At 38.0% G+C, this 17,788-nt stretch overlaps 1 protein-coding gene and 1 non-coding gene across 2 annotated transcripts in view; both read left to right on the top strand.

Moving 5' to 3' along the window:
- TTLL7 (tubulin tyrosine ligase like 7) overlaps positions 1-17,788 on the top strand; it is a 149,068-nt gene that overhangs the window by 77,483 nt on the left and 53,797 nt on the right. The window contains exons 12-16 of the mRNA XM_037163981.2: positions 4,022-4,169; positions 4,250-4,323; positions 5,168-5,303; positions 12,503-12,589; positions 15,799-15,997. Coding sequence (XP_037019876.2) covers positions 4,022-4,169; positions 4,250-4,323; positions 5,168-5,303; positions 12,503-12,589; positions 15,799-15,997 — 644 coding nt within the window. The remainder of the gene's footprint in view (positions 1-4,021; positions 4,170-4,249; positions 4,324-5,167; positions 5,304-12,502; positions 12,590-15,798; positions 15,998-17,788) is intronic.
- LOC119062905 (small nucleolar RNA SNORA21) lies at positions 8,596-8,731 on the top strand. Its single transcript, XR_005085072.2, has one exon. It is a non-coding gene; the product is annotated as a small nucleolar RNA SNORA21 (small nucleolar RNA).

The raw sequence follows: 17,788 nt of genomic DNA, 5'->3' as shown, positions 1-17,788 counted from the left end.
AGCCCAGACTGGGAACCAGCCCAGTACCCGGGCATGTGCCCTGACCAGGAATTGAACCAGTGACCTCTCGCTTTGTGGGATGATGCCCAATCAGCTGAGCCACACCAGTCTGGGCCATCACATTGTCTTTACCCATTTATGAACATTTAGGTGGCTTCCGTGTCTTGGCTATTGTGAAAAATGGTGCATATGTGAGAGTGGGTATCTCCGAATCCTAACTCCCGCTCCCCTGCATATAGTCCCAGAAGTGGGGTTGCTGGTTGCAGTGAGCGTGATTGTGGATGTCACGTCTTCAAAGCGCTGTTATCTGGGAGAGCTTTTGGCTCATAATGAAATAAAAATTTTAGAAGTTTAACTGAACTTCTCAAAGAAGGAATGAGTTGTTTGCAATTGTAAGTATTGAAACAGCATTTAGAGTGTTGGATTAAAGGACCTCGGAGGTAATTTATTCTTAGGGATTTTATGATTTGAATTTCTACTTGTTATTTTAAGAGCTCTAGAGAAGTTGTGGGATGCCTCCAAGCAATTTATTTATTTGGAGTGTTTTCCAAGCCCTTAGGAGATGTGTGATTAAAAGGTAGCTTTAATGGAAAGCATCATTTTAAAAAGAGATAGACATATAAACTTGTTCAAAATTTTTATATGACTCATCCTTTTGCTTGATCAAATGATGATTTGCCTAAATTCTGTTGATATTTCAATTATGATAAATGAATAGAAAGAAAAGAAATGTAGAATGAGAAATTTTTGTTTATTTAGCTTAGCATCAGTATTTTGGATTATTTAAGCAATATGCCTGTACTTTTTTTTTTTGCATTTACTATTATTATATAAGTAGGCCTTGTATTTTTGTTTTGGGGTTTTTTTTGGCAAGTCTTTTGACTTTGCCAATGACAGCATCAATTCAGGACCTTACCCATGGGTGTTTTTGGTCTCCTTAAAAGTGGGAGGGACACCTTTCAACCGTGAGACATTTCTAGACTTAAAATTAAGGGAATGTTGGATTTCATCTTCCTTGTTTTCCTTAGTGTTGTTCTACTTGGGAATTTGGCACAATTCTTAACATTTAGAGAATATGCTGATGAAGCTTGTGCTGTAGCCAAGCCTTTTCTCTCCAGCCAGACGGAGAGTGCAGGGCCATGGAGTGGTGACTCGCACTTCACTGAGGCTGGGTGGGAGATGGCACACGGTGGGAACATGAGCAGGGGACTAAGGACACTGGGAAAGTCCTATTATTGGGTTAATTTTTACAGGGACTGTTTTACCTTGGATAGAATAAATTGTTCTGTGATTCCCTATTTACATTCATTTTAGTCAGACGGTCACAATGATCCTTTTTTTTTTTTATTGTGTTATCTTTCTGCTCAAGAACCTAAACGGATTTCTATTGCCAACAGTTTGTCTAAGCTCCTTTCATAATAAAACTTAACCTTAGCTTTTCCATCTTATTTCCTATTTCTCTCCAACCCAAATTTAGTTAAGCTGATTATCTTACTATTTTTCTCACATGTCTTGGCCATTCTAATTGATTATTTATTCTGTTCCTTACCCTGGATGCCTCTGCTTATTGCCTGTGACTCAAATCCCATCCTTTATTGTGGTATCTGCTTTCTAGCACAAGTTAATTTTTTCTTCTTCGAACTCCAAGAGGAATTATAGTCTGCATAGTATAAGGCTTATCACATTTGTTCACTCTCTCGTGCTCTGTGCTGTTCTACTTGGATATGGCTGATTTTTCTTTTCAATTTGACTTAAACTCCTTGAAGTCAAGGAATATATATGTTGTTGTTTTACACAATTCTTAATACAATGTTTTACTTATAATGTGGCTCCATATATTCCCCCCAAATTCATAGTGCAAATATATACTTTTAGTCTCAAGAAAATCTGAAAGAGTGCAGATTGCTCAGTGTGTTACATCTCAACCCCTGAGAATACAGAACCTCATATCAAGGGGTTAGAATCCATCCACTTTGTACTTGGGTGGTGCAATGTTATTTGAGTTCAGATTCAAATAATTTTCTGAAACATTTGGCCTTGGGTCTTCAGAGACAAAGAGTACAAAAGGGGCTATATGCCGAACAGGAAAAGAATAATAAACAAAAATAATCAATAGTAAAATAGTAATAAGTAAGAAAAAGTGGGGTTTTTTTGGTAATAAAAGAAAAAATGCAATCTGTGTAGTAGATAGTTGTGTGTTGATAAGAAGAATCTTTTTTCTATGTAAGTATTATATTAGAATCCTTAAAATAGAGTCTAGAAACCATCCACATAAATGTCCTGGTTAGAAAGCTGGGAGTTATCTTTGCATCTTTCCGTTATCAAGACTCAGGTGAGTCCCGTCAACTGTATGACTGCCCCTTAATTCTCAGTCTCACCAAGTTTCAGGACTTCTCATTTCTCTTCTGGATTATGTTACTGCTTTTCTTTTTTCTTGTAGCACTAACCTCCTCCCCATTTTCAGCCGCTATCCACTCTGTTGCTCTGCTAGTCATTTAACAAGTGTGTATTGTTAAATGCTCACAAGTGCCCACTACTATTGCAGTGGGTACTGGGAACTCAGTGTCTCCCTGATTCCTAGGTTTCTGGCTTGGATGCCTTCTTCATCCAAGCCATCATCCTTTATCTTCATCATCGATTTAGATAAAATTTTTAGGTGAGAAATAGTTTTAAAGGAGTGATGGGGGAAGGTAGAGAGAGAGAGAAAGAGACAGGCCAGTTTTAAACATGCTAATTCTGAGATGCTTTGAGACGTTGGGCAGAATTGTTAAGTGGGAAATCTGATATTCGGTGCCCCAGGAGGTGGAGAGATCTATTAGACTGACATCCGCGTACAGATGCCGCTGCGTCGGACAGGTGAGAGCACACAGTTGGGGTGCACATATTGAGAAGTGAAGGGCCGTGGCTGCAGAGCCCTGAGGAATGCCAGTGTTGGAACGCCAGTGTTTATGAACTCTGATATTCTGATTGGATTGTTTCCACACTGTCAGATAAAGTTTCAACACTGCATCGAGGCATTTTTAATCTTAGATTGCGTATGAGACAGTGTTTGGTCTGGCTTCTGCATTTCTCACATGTATGGTCACTTTTTGTTCTTTTCTCTGCCTTGGAGTTAATTTTCTTAAGAACGCGTGTGTGGTGCTGTCTCACATGTTCATGGTTTGCACATACTCACATTGAAATGTACTCTTAGCTTTGTTCCTCTAGTGAATGTCAACTCATTTTCAAAAGTTTTTGGTAAAATATACTTAACATGAAACTTACTGTCTTAGCCATTTTTAATTGTGCAATTCAGTGGCATTAACTAGATGCACATTGTTGTGCGGCCATCACCACCGTCCTTCCCCAGAACTTTTTGGTTGTGCAAAGCTGATCCTCTGTGCTCATGAATCAGTAACTCTCCACCGATTGCGCAGCTCCGTGGGCTGGAAGGGAGAGGAGTGAGTTCCACAGGGAGGCGAATCTCACCACAGGGCCTTCCCCATAAAAATCAGACATCTGGAACTAAATTTTCAAGACTGGGCAAAATGAGAAGGACTGTACAGAAGTTTTCAAATAAATGATGATTGTTACACTAGGATTTCAGTCAGAACTGAAAATATGCTTGAGTGGTCAGTGTAAGTGAGAATGCTTCAGTATAAACGGGATTGGTTGAAGGAGGAGAAAGGAACCAACATTTATGAAGGACCTATTAATGTCACCATGAGTTAATGTTTGTAAGAACTGTAGGAGGGAAACATCATGTTATCATTTAGTAGATGGGGAAGCAGACAACAGGTAATTGACCTCAGCTTGTACGGATAGTAAGTTGTGCTGTTTCCAGTTTATTTGGTTACCTTCAGAATTTCTGTTTAATGTAGAGAGACACTTATCTGATGGATACTTAGGGGAACATAGTGTGAATATATAATTTAATAAACATTGATTCATCTTTACTATGTCTCTTTTTCTGCTAATCTCCCAGGGATAAGATCAGAGTTTTTGTGCATTTCAGAATATGGTCTTGTGTTTTATATTTTAGGACCAGTGATAAAAGGAGAAACTTGGCCAAACAAAAAGCTGAGGCTCAACGGAGGCTTTATGGTCAAAATTCAATAAGAAGGCTCTTACCAGGCTCCTCAGACTGGGAACAGCAGAGACATCAGTTGGAGAGGCGGAAAGAGGAGTTGGTATGAAAATTTTAACACACCCACATTTTGAATTGCATAATTCATTTCTCAGGTTTTATTTGTAAATTTTTTTATTCTAGAAAGAGAGACTTGCTCAAGTACGAAAGCAGATTTCCAAAGAAGAACATGAAAATCGACACATGGGGAATTATAGGCAAGTGCACTTCCTTTTTAGATAGATCATGCAAGTTCAGTGACAATTAGTCTGCATTTTATAACCGTTTAGGCTTGTTTTAAGCATTGCTTATTTTATTTTAAGAAAGTGCTTTTGTTTAATATTTTTCTGTAATGAAAATGTCATCAGCAAGTAGATGGTTCAGACTTGGGAGACCCCTGCTAGCCAGCCTTGAGGGGGGCTGTGTGAGGCCTTTTAAATCTGAGTATCTAGTCCTTATTTGGTTACAATGTAGTATTGTTAGGAAGTCAGGTTTCAGGTCTCCTAGTGTTATTTCTGTCAATTCGAAGTGGTTACTATATTTTGTTTTAAACTCTTAATGTATCAGGAGCCAGGCAAATAATGAAAATGTTTGAAAGTGCCAGGTATGAGACAATAGAAAGTGTGTGGACCCTGTTGGAAAGCGCTGGAACCCCTCCTTCCACGGTATCCGCTGCGCTGGGACAAAAGGGCGCTCCCTAAGATCCTCCAGGAATCGTACTAAATCCGAAACTTCCAAAGTGTCCCTCATCGCCTAAACTTTCTCCCATAAAATTCTGTATTTCTTCAGTATGCCCAATTGCAATGGTTTTCCAACCACCTACTTCTAACTAAACCCTTATATTGTATCATGTCTTAAGATAATTCTCTGGATAAACTTTAATTTGTGTGTGTGACAGATGACAGTTTACGAATTGTTCATAACCATATACATCTTTATTTCTGACACCTAGTGAAGTGCCTGGCAGAACAGGTGGTCATGGATTATCGATGTAGTTGACCTTTACTCTTAAGAATAAAATAACTTCTTTTACACAAGTTGGTTTATCTGACTTTATTGTAGACGAATTTATCCTCCTGAAGACAAGACTCTACTTGAAAAGTATGAAAATTTGTTGGCTGCTGCCTTTCAGACCTTTCTTTCAGGAAGAGCAGCTTCATTCCAGCGAGAGCTGAATAATCCTTTGAAAAAGATGAAGGTAAAGGAATACATGTTTATACAGAGAAAAAAGAATTAAGCCAAATAATATGTCTTTAAAAACAACCTACCTCAGTCCTACGTATAGAAACGTTTTATATTGAAGATGTACTTGCTTCCATTTTAACAGCTGGTAACATTTCATAACCAACCAAGCGATTTCAAAAATAAGATGTCTAACAGGACCAATCATACAGCAGAGCATGCTGATAGTATGTTGTAATACCAACCTATTTTAATAGACATGTCTCCTAATAGAAATGTGTATGTGTAACTGAATAAAAACATCCATTGTATTTACCAAGGGGTTTGTGATGCTGTCGTTATTTACCGTGTAACTGACATTAAACAGTGTTCTCTCCCTGAGACCGAGTAGGCCTGGCAAGAGGCCGTGCAAACACACACGCACAGACACACTTTCCCCCACCCACACACAGTGACCTGTTTACCTTACTAAGGGGTTTATCAGTTATCCATTGCAGCATAAAGCACTTCATTTATTTGGTTATTATTCTGCACTCTTTTTAAAATTTTTTTCTTTATGTATCTTTAGAAGGGAAGGGAGGGAGAGAAATATCAATGTATGGTTGCTTCTGGTGCATCCCCTGCTGGGAACTGGCCCCTGCTGGGAGCTGGCCTGCAACCTAGGCATGTACGCTGACAGGGAATTGAACTGCGATCTTTTGGTTCGCAGGCCCGTGCTCAATCCACTGAGCTACACCAGCCAGAGCTCAATTCTCCACTCTTGTTTGGGCTCACTTGAGTGGTTCCTTCTGCTTATCTTGAGAATATGATTCACTCCATTTATCTGAAAGGGCAGCTTGGGGCTGGGTATGCAGGATGGCCTCGCTCACCTGTCTGGAGCCTCAGTTGGGATAGCTGGAACACCTGGGCAGCTGGATGGGTATCTCTTTCTCCATGAATAGTATCTCAGCAGGGTAGCCAAATCTGTTAATTTGGTAGCTTGGGGTCCAAAAGGGAGAATTTCCAGAGGACAAGCCCAGAGTGCAAGTGCTAATCAAGCCCCTGCTTGCATTATGTTTCCTAATGTCCCACTGGGTGAATAACTTTATGTGGACCCATTAAAACTCTTTGTACTTGATATTACTTGACATCCCCTGACAGTGATGTATCCCCAGTATCTTGGATACCCTCTTATACTGGGAGATTCAAAACTCACGAGGAGTATGGGCTTTTCACTCAGCTTCTACAACTGGTCGTGAAGCCACCTTTTTAGCTGGCTGGACTCCAGAGACAGAAGCGGAAGGAACGTTGTATACTTCAGTGTTTTTTTCCTCCAGATCCTCTCTTTTGATGTGTGCGAATGTCTTACCATTAGAATTATGTCTGTGGCCCTTTTGTTTGTCTTGACCCAGACTGTGAGAGACCTTCTTCAGTTTTCTTCACCTGTTCTATAATCTGATTTCTCTCTCCTGTGGATAAAGAATCTGTCCCCTCTCTTCATTACTCTGCCCCTCCGCCCCTACTTTCCTGGTAGAACCCTAGGGGTTTTGGAAGCAGATAGACCTAGATTCAAATTGCAGTTCCCCCATGTGTGAATTTTGTAACCTTTGCCTAAACTATTTGATCAATAGTTTTCTTGTCACTAAATGAGTGGTATTAAAACTACTTGTCAAGCTGGTTGTGAAAATAAAATTGAGGTTAATTAAAAGTCAATTAAAGTACTTGACGCATAATAATAGGCTTCGAATCTGAATTCCCTTTCTATTTCTATATTCAAAATCTAGGTTAAATGTTACCACTTTTCGCTGATGTTCCACTAGCCTGTGAGCCCAAATATTATACTTTCTTTACTAATGTTGCTTTGTAATAAGTGTTGAAATCAGGTGGCGTAAACCCTCGATTTGTTCTTTTTCAAACTCGTTTGGCCTCTCTAGGACATTTTACATTTTCCTATCCATTTTAAAATCATCTTGAGAATCTTTTTAAAAAAAGGCTGCTGTGATTTTAACTGGGACTGTGAGGAACCGATGAAACAATTTCTGGAGAATTAACGATGCTGAGTCTGATCCATTGGTATGGCGTATCTCCATTTATCTGGGTCCCTAATTACTCAGCTGTGCAGGTTGTTTTTGCTGTATAGTTCTTGTACATCTTTTATTAAATTTATCCTAAGTATTTGATTTTTTGGCTGCTGTTGCTAATAGTTTTTAATTTTTTTGTTTGTTGCAGGATGTAGATATTTGGTTATTTTTGTATATTGCCCTTATATCTAGCAATTTTATATATTGTATTTTTATTAACTGCTATTTAAAATTATTTTTCAATATTTATTTTGGTTATTTAGAAGTTCATTGCTTAATTTTCATACATTAAAGTTTGTAGTTTTATTTTTGTTAGGGATTTCTGGTTTAGTTCACTGGTGTTAGAAAACATTCTGATTTCAGTCATGTAAAGTGAATTGAGACTTGCTTTATGTCTCAATATAGTGCTTATTGTGGCAAATGTACCAAGTCTACTTGGAAAAAATGTGTATAGTACAGCTGTTGGTGGCAGAGATTTATACATGTCAGTTAGGTAAATTTGGCTGTTAGTGTTGTTCAAATATTCTATATCCTGTTACATATTTTTTTGGCCTGCTTGATGTAGCAATTACTGAGGGGGATTTGTGTATTTATTTCTGTTGATTTTTGTTTCATATACTTTGAAGTTAGGAAGGTGTCTTCCTAATGAATTCCTTTCCTGTTTTATCATTATAAAGTGTTTATGTTTCTCTTGGGTCCCATTCTGTATGAGTGATAGAGACACACGGGTTTCTATCTCATGGCTGCTGTTGGAGCGACATATCTTTTCCATCCGTCCCCTTGCTTTCAATCCATCTGTGTTCTTACATTTATAATACCTCTGCTCATTACCATATAGTCAGCTCACATGTGTTTTATATCCAGCCTGACAATGTGTCTTTAAATCATTTTTACACAGGAACTGGTATAGTTGGGTTTATGCCTGTCTTTTGCTCTTTATTTCTCTACTTATACCATCTGTTTATTATTGTTTTGCTTCCTTTATTCTTTTAGAAAATCAGTTTTTAATTATGTTATCTTCACTATTGGGTTTTACTTATATTGGCAGCATAACATGGGTTTTTAAAAAGTAATTACAATACACATCCTTAAATCATAATAGTCTATTTTAAATTAGTACTTTACCACTTCACAGACCATATAAGAGCCCTAACCGTTTAATTTTATTTGGTGCCTCTCTAGACTTAGTGCTGTTATCATTTATTTTACTTTTACATGGGTTGCAGTCTTTAAAATACATCACTATTGCCCCTTCGAAAAGCACTCATTGGGCCTTTTGCTAATGACCCACTGAGCCTTCGAGAAAGGGCAAAGTGAAAACACAGCTTTTGGGTGAAGTGGCAGCGTGTTGTGTTGTTTCATTTCAATCGGTGGCGTGACAAGGGGTTAAAAAAAATCCATCATTATTGTGTTCTGAGCACCGAGTGGTCTGTAATAGTTTTCTAAATAGACTTTCATGTTTACACACATATCGATCCTTTCTTGTGTTCTTCATTGCATTCTGCAGATGCATGCTCCCGACAGGGTCATTCATCTTTCCTACACTTTGGGGAAATTGTCTTTGGTGTTTCACATTCCTTGTAGTATGAATTCTCTCATATCCATCCTCCCTTCCTCCCTTCCGCTCTCCCTCTCTTGCTCCTGAAATTGTCTTTTACTCTGCCTTCATTTTAAATCGTTTAACTGGGTATAGAAGTCTATCATGGCAAGCTTTTTTTTTCCTTTCAGTACTTTTAAAGATGCCATTTCTGTGTAATCTGGTTTCCGTTGTCTCTATTCGGAATTCAGCCATTGTTATTTTTGTTTTTCCTCTGGATACGCCTTTTGTCCTGACTGCTTTTTCTTTTATTTCAGCACTGTGACTTTGATGTGTCTACGTGCGATTTGTTTACCTTGCTTGTGGTGTTCTCATCTTCTTGAAGACGTGGGTTGATGTCTTTCACTGGTTCTGGAAAATTTTCTTTCGTTATTTCATCAGATTTTTCTGCTGTATTTTGTGTATTGCCTCTTTAATGGGTCTCTGGTTGCACATATATTAGATCATTGGACAGCATCCCATATCTCTTTGATACCCTATTCTTTTTTTCTCTCTTTCTCTGTGTTTCAGTTTGGATACTTTTCATTGACATATTTTTGCTCTGTCTAGACTGCCATGGAGCCTACCCAATCACATCTTAATTTTAGATTATGTTAGTCAACTTGAGAATATCTATTTGGTTTTTTAAAATTTCTCTGGTAAAATTCAGTATCTTTCATTCATTTTGTTACCTTTTTCATTGTTTTTCTGTAACATGTATATAATATTTTAAAATCCTTGTCAATTTAATTTAATTTTTTTGTTTTTTTAAATACTTTTTATTTAATTATTGTTCAAGTACAGTTTTCTGTCTTTACTCCCATTCCTTTGTTAATTTTAATGTGTGGATTACTTAGGGTCCTTTTTTGTTTTTTCCTTTTGATTATGGTTCACATTTTTTGATATTTTGAATGTCCTATAATTTTTATTTGTTTAACAGACATTGTTTATAAAAGAATCATAAAAAACATATTATTTTCAACAAAAGAAGGCATATCTTTCTTCTTACAGGGTGCTAGGGTGAAGGGCTAATTACTTTGAGTTAAAGAAAAGTTAAAGAAAAACAAAAGTCAAAAGTGGAACTATATCAAACCTGGAAGCTTCTACAAAACAAAAGAAACAAACCAAAAAAAACTGAAAAAGCAACCTACAGAATGGAAGAATATTTTTGTAAACCATACCTAAAATAAGGAGTCGATAGCTAGAGTATATTGAATTCATATAACTCAATAAAAATCCCCATCTTTATTAAAAAGTGGACATAGAAACTGAATAGATATTTTTCCAAAGAAGATATTGAAATGGCCAACAGACGTGAAAGGTCCTCCACATCAGTCACCAGCAAGGAAGTGCAAATCCCTTCCTTCTCTGCGCGCCACAGTGATGTGTCACCTTACACCTGTTAGAATGGCTGTTACCAGAAAGACCGGAGTAACAAGCATTGGGAACATGTGGGAAAAAGCGAATCCTTGCACACTCATGGTGGGACTATAAATCGGTCTGGCCACTGTGGGGAACAGCAACCAAAGTGCCTGTCTGTGGGCAAATTAGACGTAGATGGTGTGGTATACACCTACCGGGGAATATTGTCCTGTGAGGAGAAGGGAGGGAATCCTGCCATTTGCGACAACATGGATGGACCTTGAGGACATTATGCTAAGTGAGATCAGTCAGACAAAGATAAATACTGTGTAATTTCTCTTATATGTGGAATTTTAAAATCTCAAGTAAAAAGGGGCTTGGTGGTGGGGTGGGGGGTAGGAGAGATGTTATTTAAGTGTACATACTTGCAACTAGTAGTAAGTCCTAGAGATCTAACACACCGCATAGTGAATATAGCCAATGATATTTTATTTCAATAATTAAGCTTGTTAAGAGACTAGATCTTAATTTTTCCAACCCCCAAAAAGAAATGCTCATTATGGAACATGATAGAGGAGTTAACTATTGCGACAAGGGCAATATTATAATATATACATGTATCAAATCAATATGCTGTACACCTTAAATTTACAGTGTTACATGTCAAATATATTTCAGTTAAAAAGTAAAACTAAAATAAGAAAAGTTGAACTGGGTCCAGGCTGGGTTTAGTAGTTTTAGTAGTTTTACTTTATCTCTGGTTTGAAGTGCCTCAAAGGTGAAATATGTTCAGTGTTTATTACAGGCCTCATTCTCTGTTGTGATCTAAGAACTGTAACACTGCAGAGGAATATTTCTGGCTTTCCATCCATGCCTACACCCTCCTACGTTGTTGCCTCACATGCACTCAAACTGCTGTCATAAAGATGTAGCTGCAGGTGACAACAGCCAGCTCTGTGCGGCTCCTCTGGGTGTTATACTAGCCAGCACGACCATAGAAAACTCCACTGGGTTCTTTATCCTGGCAGACTCCCTCTGCCTATTCTAGACCTGATCTTTGTCCATCTGTGTCCAGACCTGACTAATGAGCACAATGTAGAAAATGGTCACTCCTCCCTTACAACCCAGGAAGAATTTCTCCCTCTCTTGTATTTAGGTTTTTTTTTGTATTACTTTTTATCCACAGCTTTCTGATGTCTTAAAAAATATAATTATTTACTTTATCTGTCTTTTTCTAGCTGTTGTGATGAAAATACTGTCTGACTTTCTCCTAAACAGAAGCAGAACTTGTGTGTTTCATTTTAACTATCTATGCCTTGAAATTCATTGTAGAATTATTGTTTAATCAAACTTTATAGAAAAAATCTTTTGGTATTTTAATAGCTAAACTTTGGTATGAAGAATAACTTACTTTACGAATTTCTGCTGCACAATGATGCTTCTAGTTTCTTCTAAAAACCTTTTTTTAAGACATACTGAAATAGAAATCATGTAAGTAAAAATAAGATCTTTTTATAGATTGAATAAATAGCTCAGTGGAGCCATTGATTATTCAATTTTCAGTGTAGCTGTTACAGTCCTATTGCTCTGGTTTGCTCAGCATTCCTTTGGGTGTTATGTTTTTGTAACTTTTCCGTGAGTTACAAAAACATAACACCCAAATGAATGTTGAAGGTATTAATCCTATAGATTGAAAACTTTTTATACAGTTCTAAAGATACTGTTGTGTAGTAGTTAAAAATTTTAAAGTTTCATTAAATTGTACCCATTAAATGAATACAAATATTAGATTGCTAACTATTAGGCCAGTCATCAATTTTCTGTCTGAAGTTGCAGTATTACTTTACAATAATCAATATAGAAATGATTGATGAAATTGTGATCTGGAAAATTAGAGTGACTTATAGAAATTTTGAAGTGTCCAATAAGCTAATTATTAAATTATTTTACTTTCATATTTTAACAGTATGCTAAAACATAAAGATATGTTTGTTTATGATAATACGTAATAGATTTTAGCAAGGTATTATTTATATTATCAGATTTTAGAGAAAAAAATTTTAAGAGTTTTTATGACCCTTTACTATTCATTCAACCTGAGCAATCTTCATTAAATAGTTTTAGGAATCCTTGTATACTCTTTTCTGGAGATTAATCAATTTAGAAAAATTCTAGGGTCCATTGGTGATCACAGTTTGAATTAAACATCTTTTTAAGGAGGAAGATATCTTGGATCTTCTGGAGCAATGTGAAATCGATGATGAAAAGTTGATGGGCAAAACTGCCAGGCCTCGAGGACCAAAGGTGCTGTATCTCTTCCTTTCTTAGTATCAAGGTAGATGCTGTTAAGTACAGATGGTTTTCCATTTGTATTTATCACCATGGGAATGGCTGGTACCACTTTCAAGGAGCTGTATGGACCCTGTGTGCAGGACCGGTAGAGTTGGTTACCTCACACTTAGAAGTTTTGTTTTTTGTTTTCCTGGTTTCCTTCACTTTTTGGATTCCTTTTGTAATGCTAGTGAAATCCTAATTAGACAGGACCAAGAGGGACCTGGAATTAATACCCTTATTAATACTTGGTATTAAGTTTTCCTTTTATCTCTAGACACATAGTTATCAGAGAAGTGCAGCAGTATAGATAAGGCAAATCATGACTCTAGTTATCGGGAACCCCATGTTTTGCTGATGCAGCAACATTGGAATTGTGTTAGTTAAAATAGACAGAGTTCCTAGGATAAAGAGAAGGTTGTCACACAGGCAGAAACGAGCAGGTGGGTGCTTTACCTTCATCTGCTCTGTGATGATGACATTGATATGTTCTTTGGTTATATGTTAAAGTCCTTGCTACAGGAATAGGGAAGGGATGAATTTGCAAAATCTTGGAAACTTTTTCTCCGTGTCTTTTAGGCTGTGCCCATGTCCTTACACTCATTGTGTTCTGCTGTTTTTTTGGTACTTTCCCATGCCTCTGGAATCCCTGCCTATTTAAGAAAATCATATATTCATTGCTTGATTGATTAGAGAGCCCCTGCTAATCCAGTTGCACTTTGCTGGCTTTGTGAAATCTTTACTTCCCTTGTTAGATCTTCCTTCCCCTCCTCTTGCTGTACCACAAGTAACAGTTTTATAGAGCAGTTGTGACAAATAATTGCTTGCATGTTTGTTTGCCTTAGTACAAGCTGGTAATTTCCTTGAGGGTAGAAAGTACATTTTTACCTTTGAATCTGCCATACCTAGCACAACATCTGGAACTTAATAGGTTCTCAGAAACTATTAGTTGTATTTGTCTACAAGGGCCTCATTGGCTACTGGAAGAGCAGACGAGTGAACCAAAAGCCATGGTATATTGTGCCAAACACTGTAATAAAGAGGGTGGAAAGTACTACAGCAGCATAGAGGAGAAGGGATTGGTAGACTGTAGATAGCTTCATAAATGCCATTTGAACTGGGTCTTTAGAAATGAGTCGTGCCACAAACATGTAAGATGGGTGGGAGGATGTTCAGGGTAGAGGGAACATTAGAGGCGGTGACATGGAGTTGTGACACTGCATAGGTTGTTAGAGAAACATTAAGGATTTGATATGACTCCAGTGGAAGATTCTTGAAGAAAATGATGCATGATGAACCTATTGAACGATATGTATCCGGTGGAGACCAGAGATCTCGGGTGTCAGGCACCGTTCTTTTGAATTGTATCTGTTATGTTGAAGAACTGCAGAAAATTTCATTGCTAATTTCTTTGGAACAAATATCTTGTAGGGTATGTGAAAGTGAATACCTTCTTGAGTCATTGCTTCACTCTGGAAAACATTAGGAAGTTTCCAAGTTTTATATGTCGGTTATCACAGTTCAGCAAACCAGATGTGAGACATTCTGGGGTCATGATATTCATGGCAGAATGGTGAAGACAATGTCCTGAGATGGCCTTGTACTTTCTTATGTTTTCCTTTGCTTCATCAAATAAGATTTATCATGCAAATAAAATGTGACCTCCTGGAGGGCAAAATTCACATTGTGTATTTCTAACCCCTATATTTCAGGCAAGTGATGGGAATTCACAATGTATTTGTTGAAATGAATTGGTTAGTTCCTGTAGTTATTAATGCCAGTAATATTTCAAAGCAATTGAAAGCTGCATAATCAGTCTGAAGTAAAAACTTTTTTACACTTTTCACTTTATGTGTACTGAGAGTCTGGGGTGAGCCAAGCTTCAGACAGATTTTCTCTTTCAGAGTGATGATATCACTCTAAACACTTACGTTCAGTGTTGTTACCGGTAGAAGAATAAAGAATAATTGAAGATAATCAGGGTTAAATGAAACTTGTACTGGGAGAAATAATTTTCACTTATTTGAGAACCTAACAAATATTAGCTGCAAAAATAAAAACCACAAAAAAGTATTAGCATTTTTTTCTTTCAGCTGAGTGCTAGGTGCACAGGTATTTGTTTTTTATTATTCTTAGCCCATTTATATATTTTCTTATTTATGACCCCGTTAAAATAGAATTGGGCATAAAAGCAAGTAGTAGGTCTGTGTCATCACCCAATGCCAATGTGCAGATTTCATTTTGTAGTTGAGGCATTGTTTAGAATTTATGCTGCTGTGACTTATTAATTATTGCTTGAATAGTGTGCATTGGTCAAAAAAGTTCCAAACGCATATATGACACATCTGTTTGTTTTCCCTCGTAGTTCTTTAAAGGGTCAGATAAGTCATTATGTAGTCGAGCTCCTTTAAAAGCCCTAAATCCAGCCGCCTACATGAAGGAAGGCACTACTAGCAAGCCTGAGTGCGCCGCTGTTTCTGCGGGTACTCCAGGTTCTGAAGGATCATCCTCCCTCCAGAATTCACATTCCTCAACATTGTCAAGATGTTTGGTGATTGTGTTACTGGTAGCTGTTCTTATGCGTAGCTCCTTGAACATCATTAGTGCTCAGTAAATATTACACTATCAAAAGGAAAACATACTTTTAAACACAAATTGTTATCATGGTGTATTTACTTTCCTCCTTCAGTTATTATTTATTTATTTTTGTCCTTTGCTAAGCCCATAACTATAAGACGATCATTCTTTGGCTTATTGTGTATGCCAGGTCCTTCATGAAATGCCATTCCTCTCGTTGGCTTTCACCCTGCACTGTTGTGAGAGGACAGACCCCATTTCAGGGAAATCCCCTGGTGACCGAGGATTTCACTGTTGTGTATATTAATATCAAAACATTTTTGTTTGATTTCACAGAGAACAAGAAACTTGTGTACAGCTGCGGGGAGTTTTTTCCTCATTGTGACTGAACTACATCATTTAAGAAAGGATATTTGGCAGGAACAGAAAAATGAGTGGGTTGCACTGGGGGCCAGGAGCAGCACCGGGACAGTGGCACTCGGGGCATTTTCAAATTTCAGTGAAAGCAGTTTGCATAAGCGGGACATTGAAAGTAGTAACTAATCATGTTAATAAGACTCTTTTTTTGGAATTCAGACAAAATAACACATTTTCCTGTATTTTAGCCTCTGTGTTCCATGCCCGAGAGCACGGAGATAATGAAAAGACAGAAGTACTGGAGTAGCGACAGCAGTTACGACAGCAGCAGCAGCTCCTCTGATTCAGAAGAAAATGAAAAAGAAGAGTACCAACATAAGAAACAAGAAAAGCAAGTTACTTATAATCTTAAACAGTCCAACCACTACAAATTAATTCAACCATCCAGTAAGTTAATTTCTTCTCAGTTAGCTGTTATGTGAAGAAATATGGAACTGAAGTTATGGAACCCAATAAAGGACCTTGGGCCAAATGAACTCTTGTCATGTGTGAGGGCACCTGGATGCTGTCCCATGTCCTTCCCTCCCTGACCCGGGCACTTCCCACAATCCCCTAAAGGTCTGCAAGGAGAATGTAAGGGGTTGACCTAAGGATCTCTATAGTCCATTCTTCTATATTTCATAGTTTCCATGAAGCTCTAGACTTTTTCTTAAATTCTCCCCTGAGAATATGTTTACTGATTTTCGAGTGAGGAAGGGAAAGAGAGAGAAACACTGATCGGTTGCCCTCCCCACATGTCCCAGCCTGGGATCAAACCCACAACCTAGCCGTGTGTCCTAACCGGGAATCAACCTTGGTGTACGGGATGATGCTCCAACCAACTGAGCCAACCATCAGGGCAAGCCCTAGACTTTTGCAGGGGTTTATAAAAGGTGACTCATGGCCCTTGTGCTGATGGCCTTCTTTCTTAAGCCAATATATTCTCGCATTCCCTTTCCTGCTTTCCCTACCTCTCTGTCACCCATTTTGTTGTGTGTTCTTCCCCTTTTAAAAATGTGTTTGTGTCTAGGTATTTGACTTGAGTGTATCTGCGGGTCCTACAGTTGTGAAATAGTTTTGTTTCCTCTCACTTTTATCGTGGACAGTACTAAAGTCAGAGCTTTGGGTGTGTTTAGGAGAATAACCAGCCAGCTTCTTTGTCTCCTCCTTTTTTAGCTTCCTTTTTTGCTTTCCACATTTTCTCTTCCATTCTCCTTTTATTCCTTCTTTGATCCCTAATGTGCACTCTTGTATCCATCATTCTTTCCACCCCAGGTGTCCAGCATCACTCTTTGCCCAGGCTCCAGGTCCCCCCCCAACACTGCCTCCAGTGCAGAACTCACTCCTGAGTCCTGTCTCTCATTTCCCTGTTTGCCTGCCCTTTGTTATCCCAGGGCCCCCACTAAAGGGACGGTTCATTTGTATGGTAAACACAATGGCGAGCCTTTGTGGGTCTCCAGAACTGGCTTCATATGTTAGCTTCCCTGATAGCGTGTGTATGTTAAACCTGGCATTCCGTATTTGTGGCAAGATGCATGAGGAATACAGAGCTAATAGATGAAGATTTAATGGTTTTTCATTGACTTCTAAATTACCCCACGAAGATGCCTGCTAGTGATCCTGTGTTTGAGGGTTTATGTGTTTGGAGGGAAAAGAATGTATTATGTTCCATTTTATTTATTTATTTACTCATTTAAGGTATCTTTATTGACCACCCATTCCAGATTTTGTAGCTATTTTATCAGTGTCTTCTTTTTTTTTCCAAGACGTCTTAAGTACTTTCACTGTGCCTGTGTAAGTGTGACTCTGTCCCTCTTTTGGAAGCTGACCTTGTTCTGCCCAGACTGTCAGATTTTTTAACCCCTGTTGGCTAAGGTGCACACCCCTCAGGGCAGGGCAAAGACACTCTGCTCGGGTTTCTGTGGCTCCGAGATTGTTCTTTGTTCGTAGACCAATAAGTGAATAAACCAAGATGGAACAAATGGTGTACTAAAGCTACTCTAATTCAATTCCATATCTTTTTTCCTAAATATTTTATTTGAGTCATTAGAAATTGCAGTAAGACTCTCACTTTGGTTTTATATTCTCACCTACACTAAGTACTAGCATAGCCTCAAACCCTCCCTGAATTTTCTGTTCAAAATGATGACAACGACCAAGGACAAAGTCCAGATTACGTGTAACACTTTCTGTTTCAGA

Source organism: Artibeus jamaicensis, unplaced genomic scaffold, assembly GCF_021234435.1.
Source record: "Artibeus jamaicensis isolate MK-2021 breed Jamaican fruit bat unplaced genomic scaffold, CSHL_Jam_final scaffold_1019, whole genome shotgun sequence".
NCBI classification, from domain to species: Eukaryota; Metazoa; Chordata; class Mammalia; order Chiroptera; family Phyllostomidae; genus Artibeus; species Artibeus jamaicensis.
Note: the sequence above shows the minus strand (reverse complement) of the source record. Positions and strands in the feature narration are given on the sequence as shown.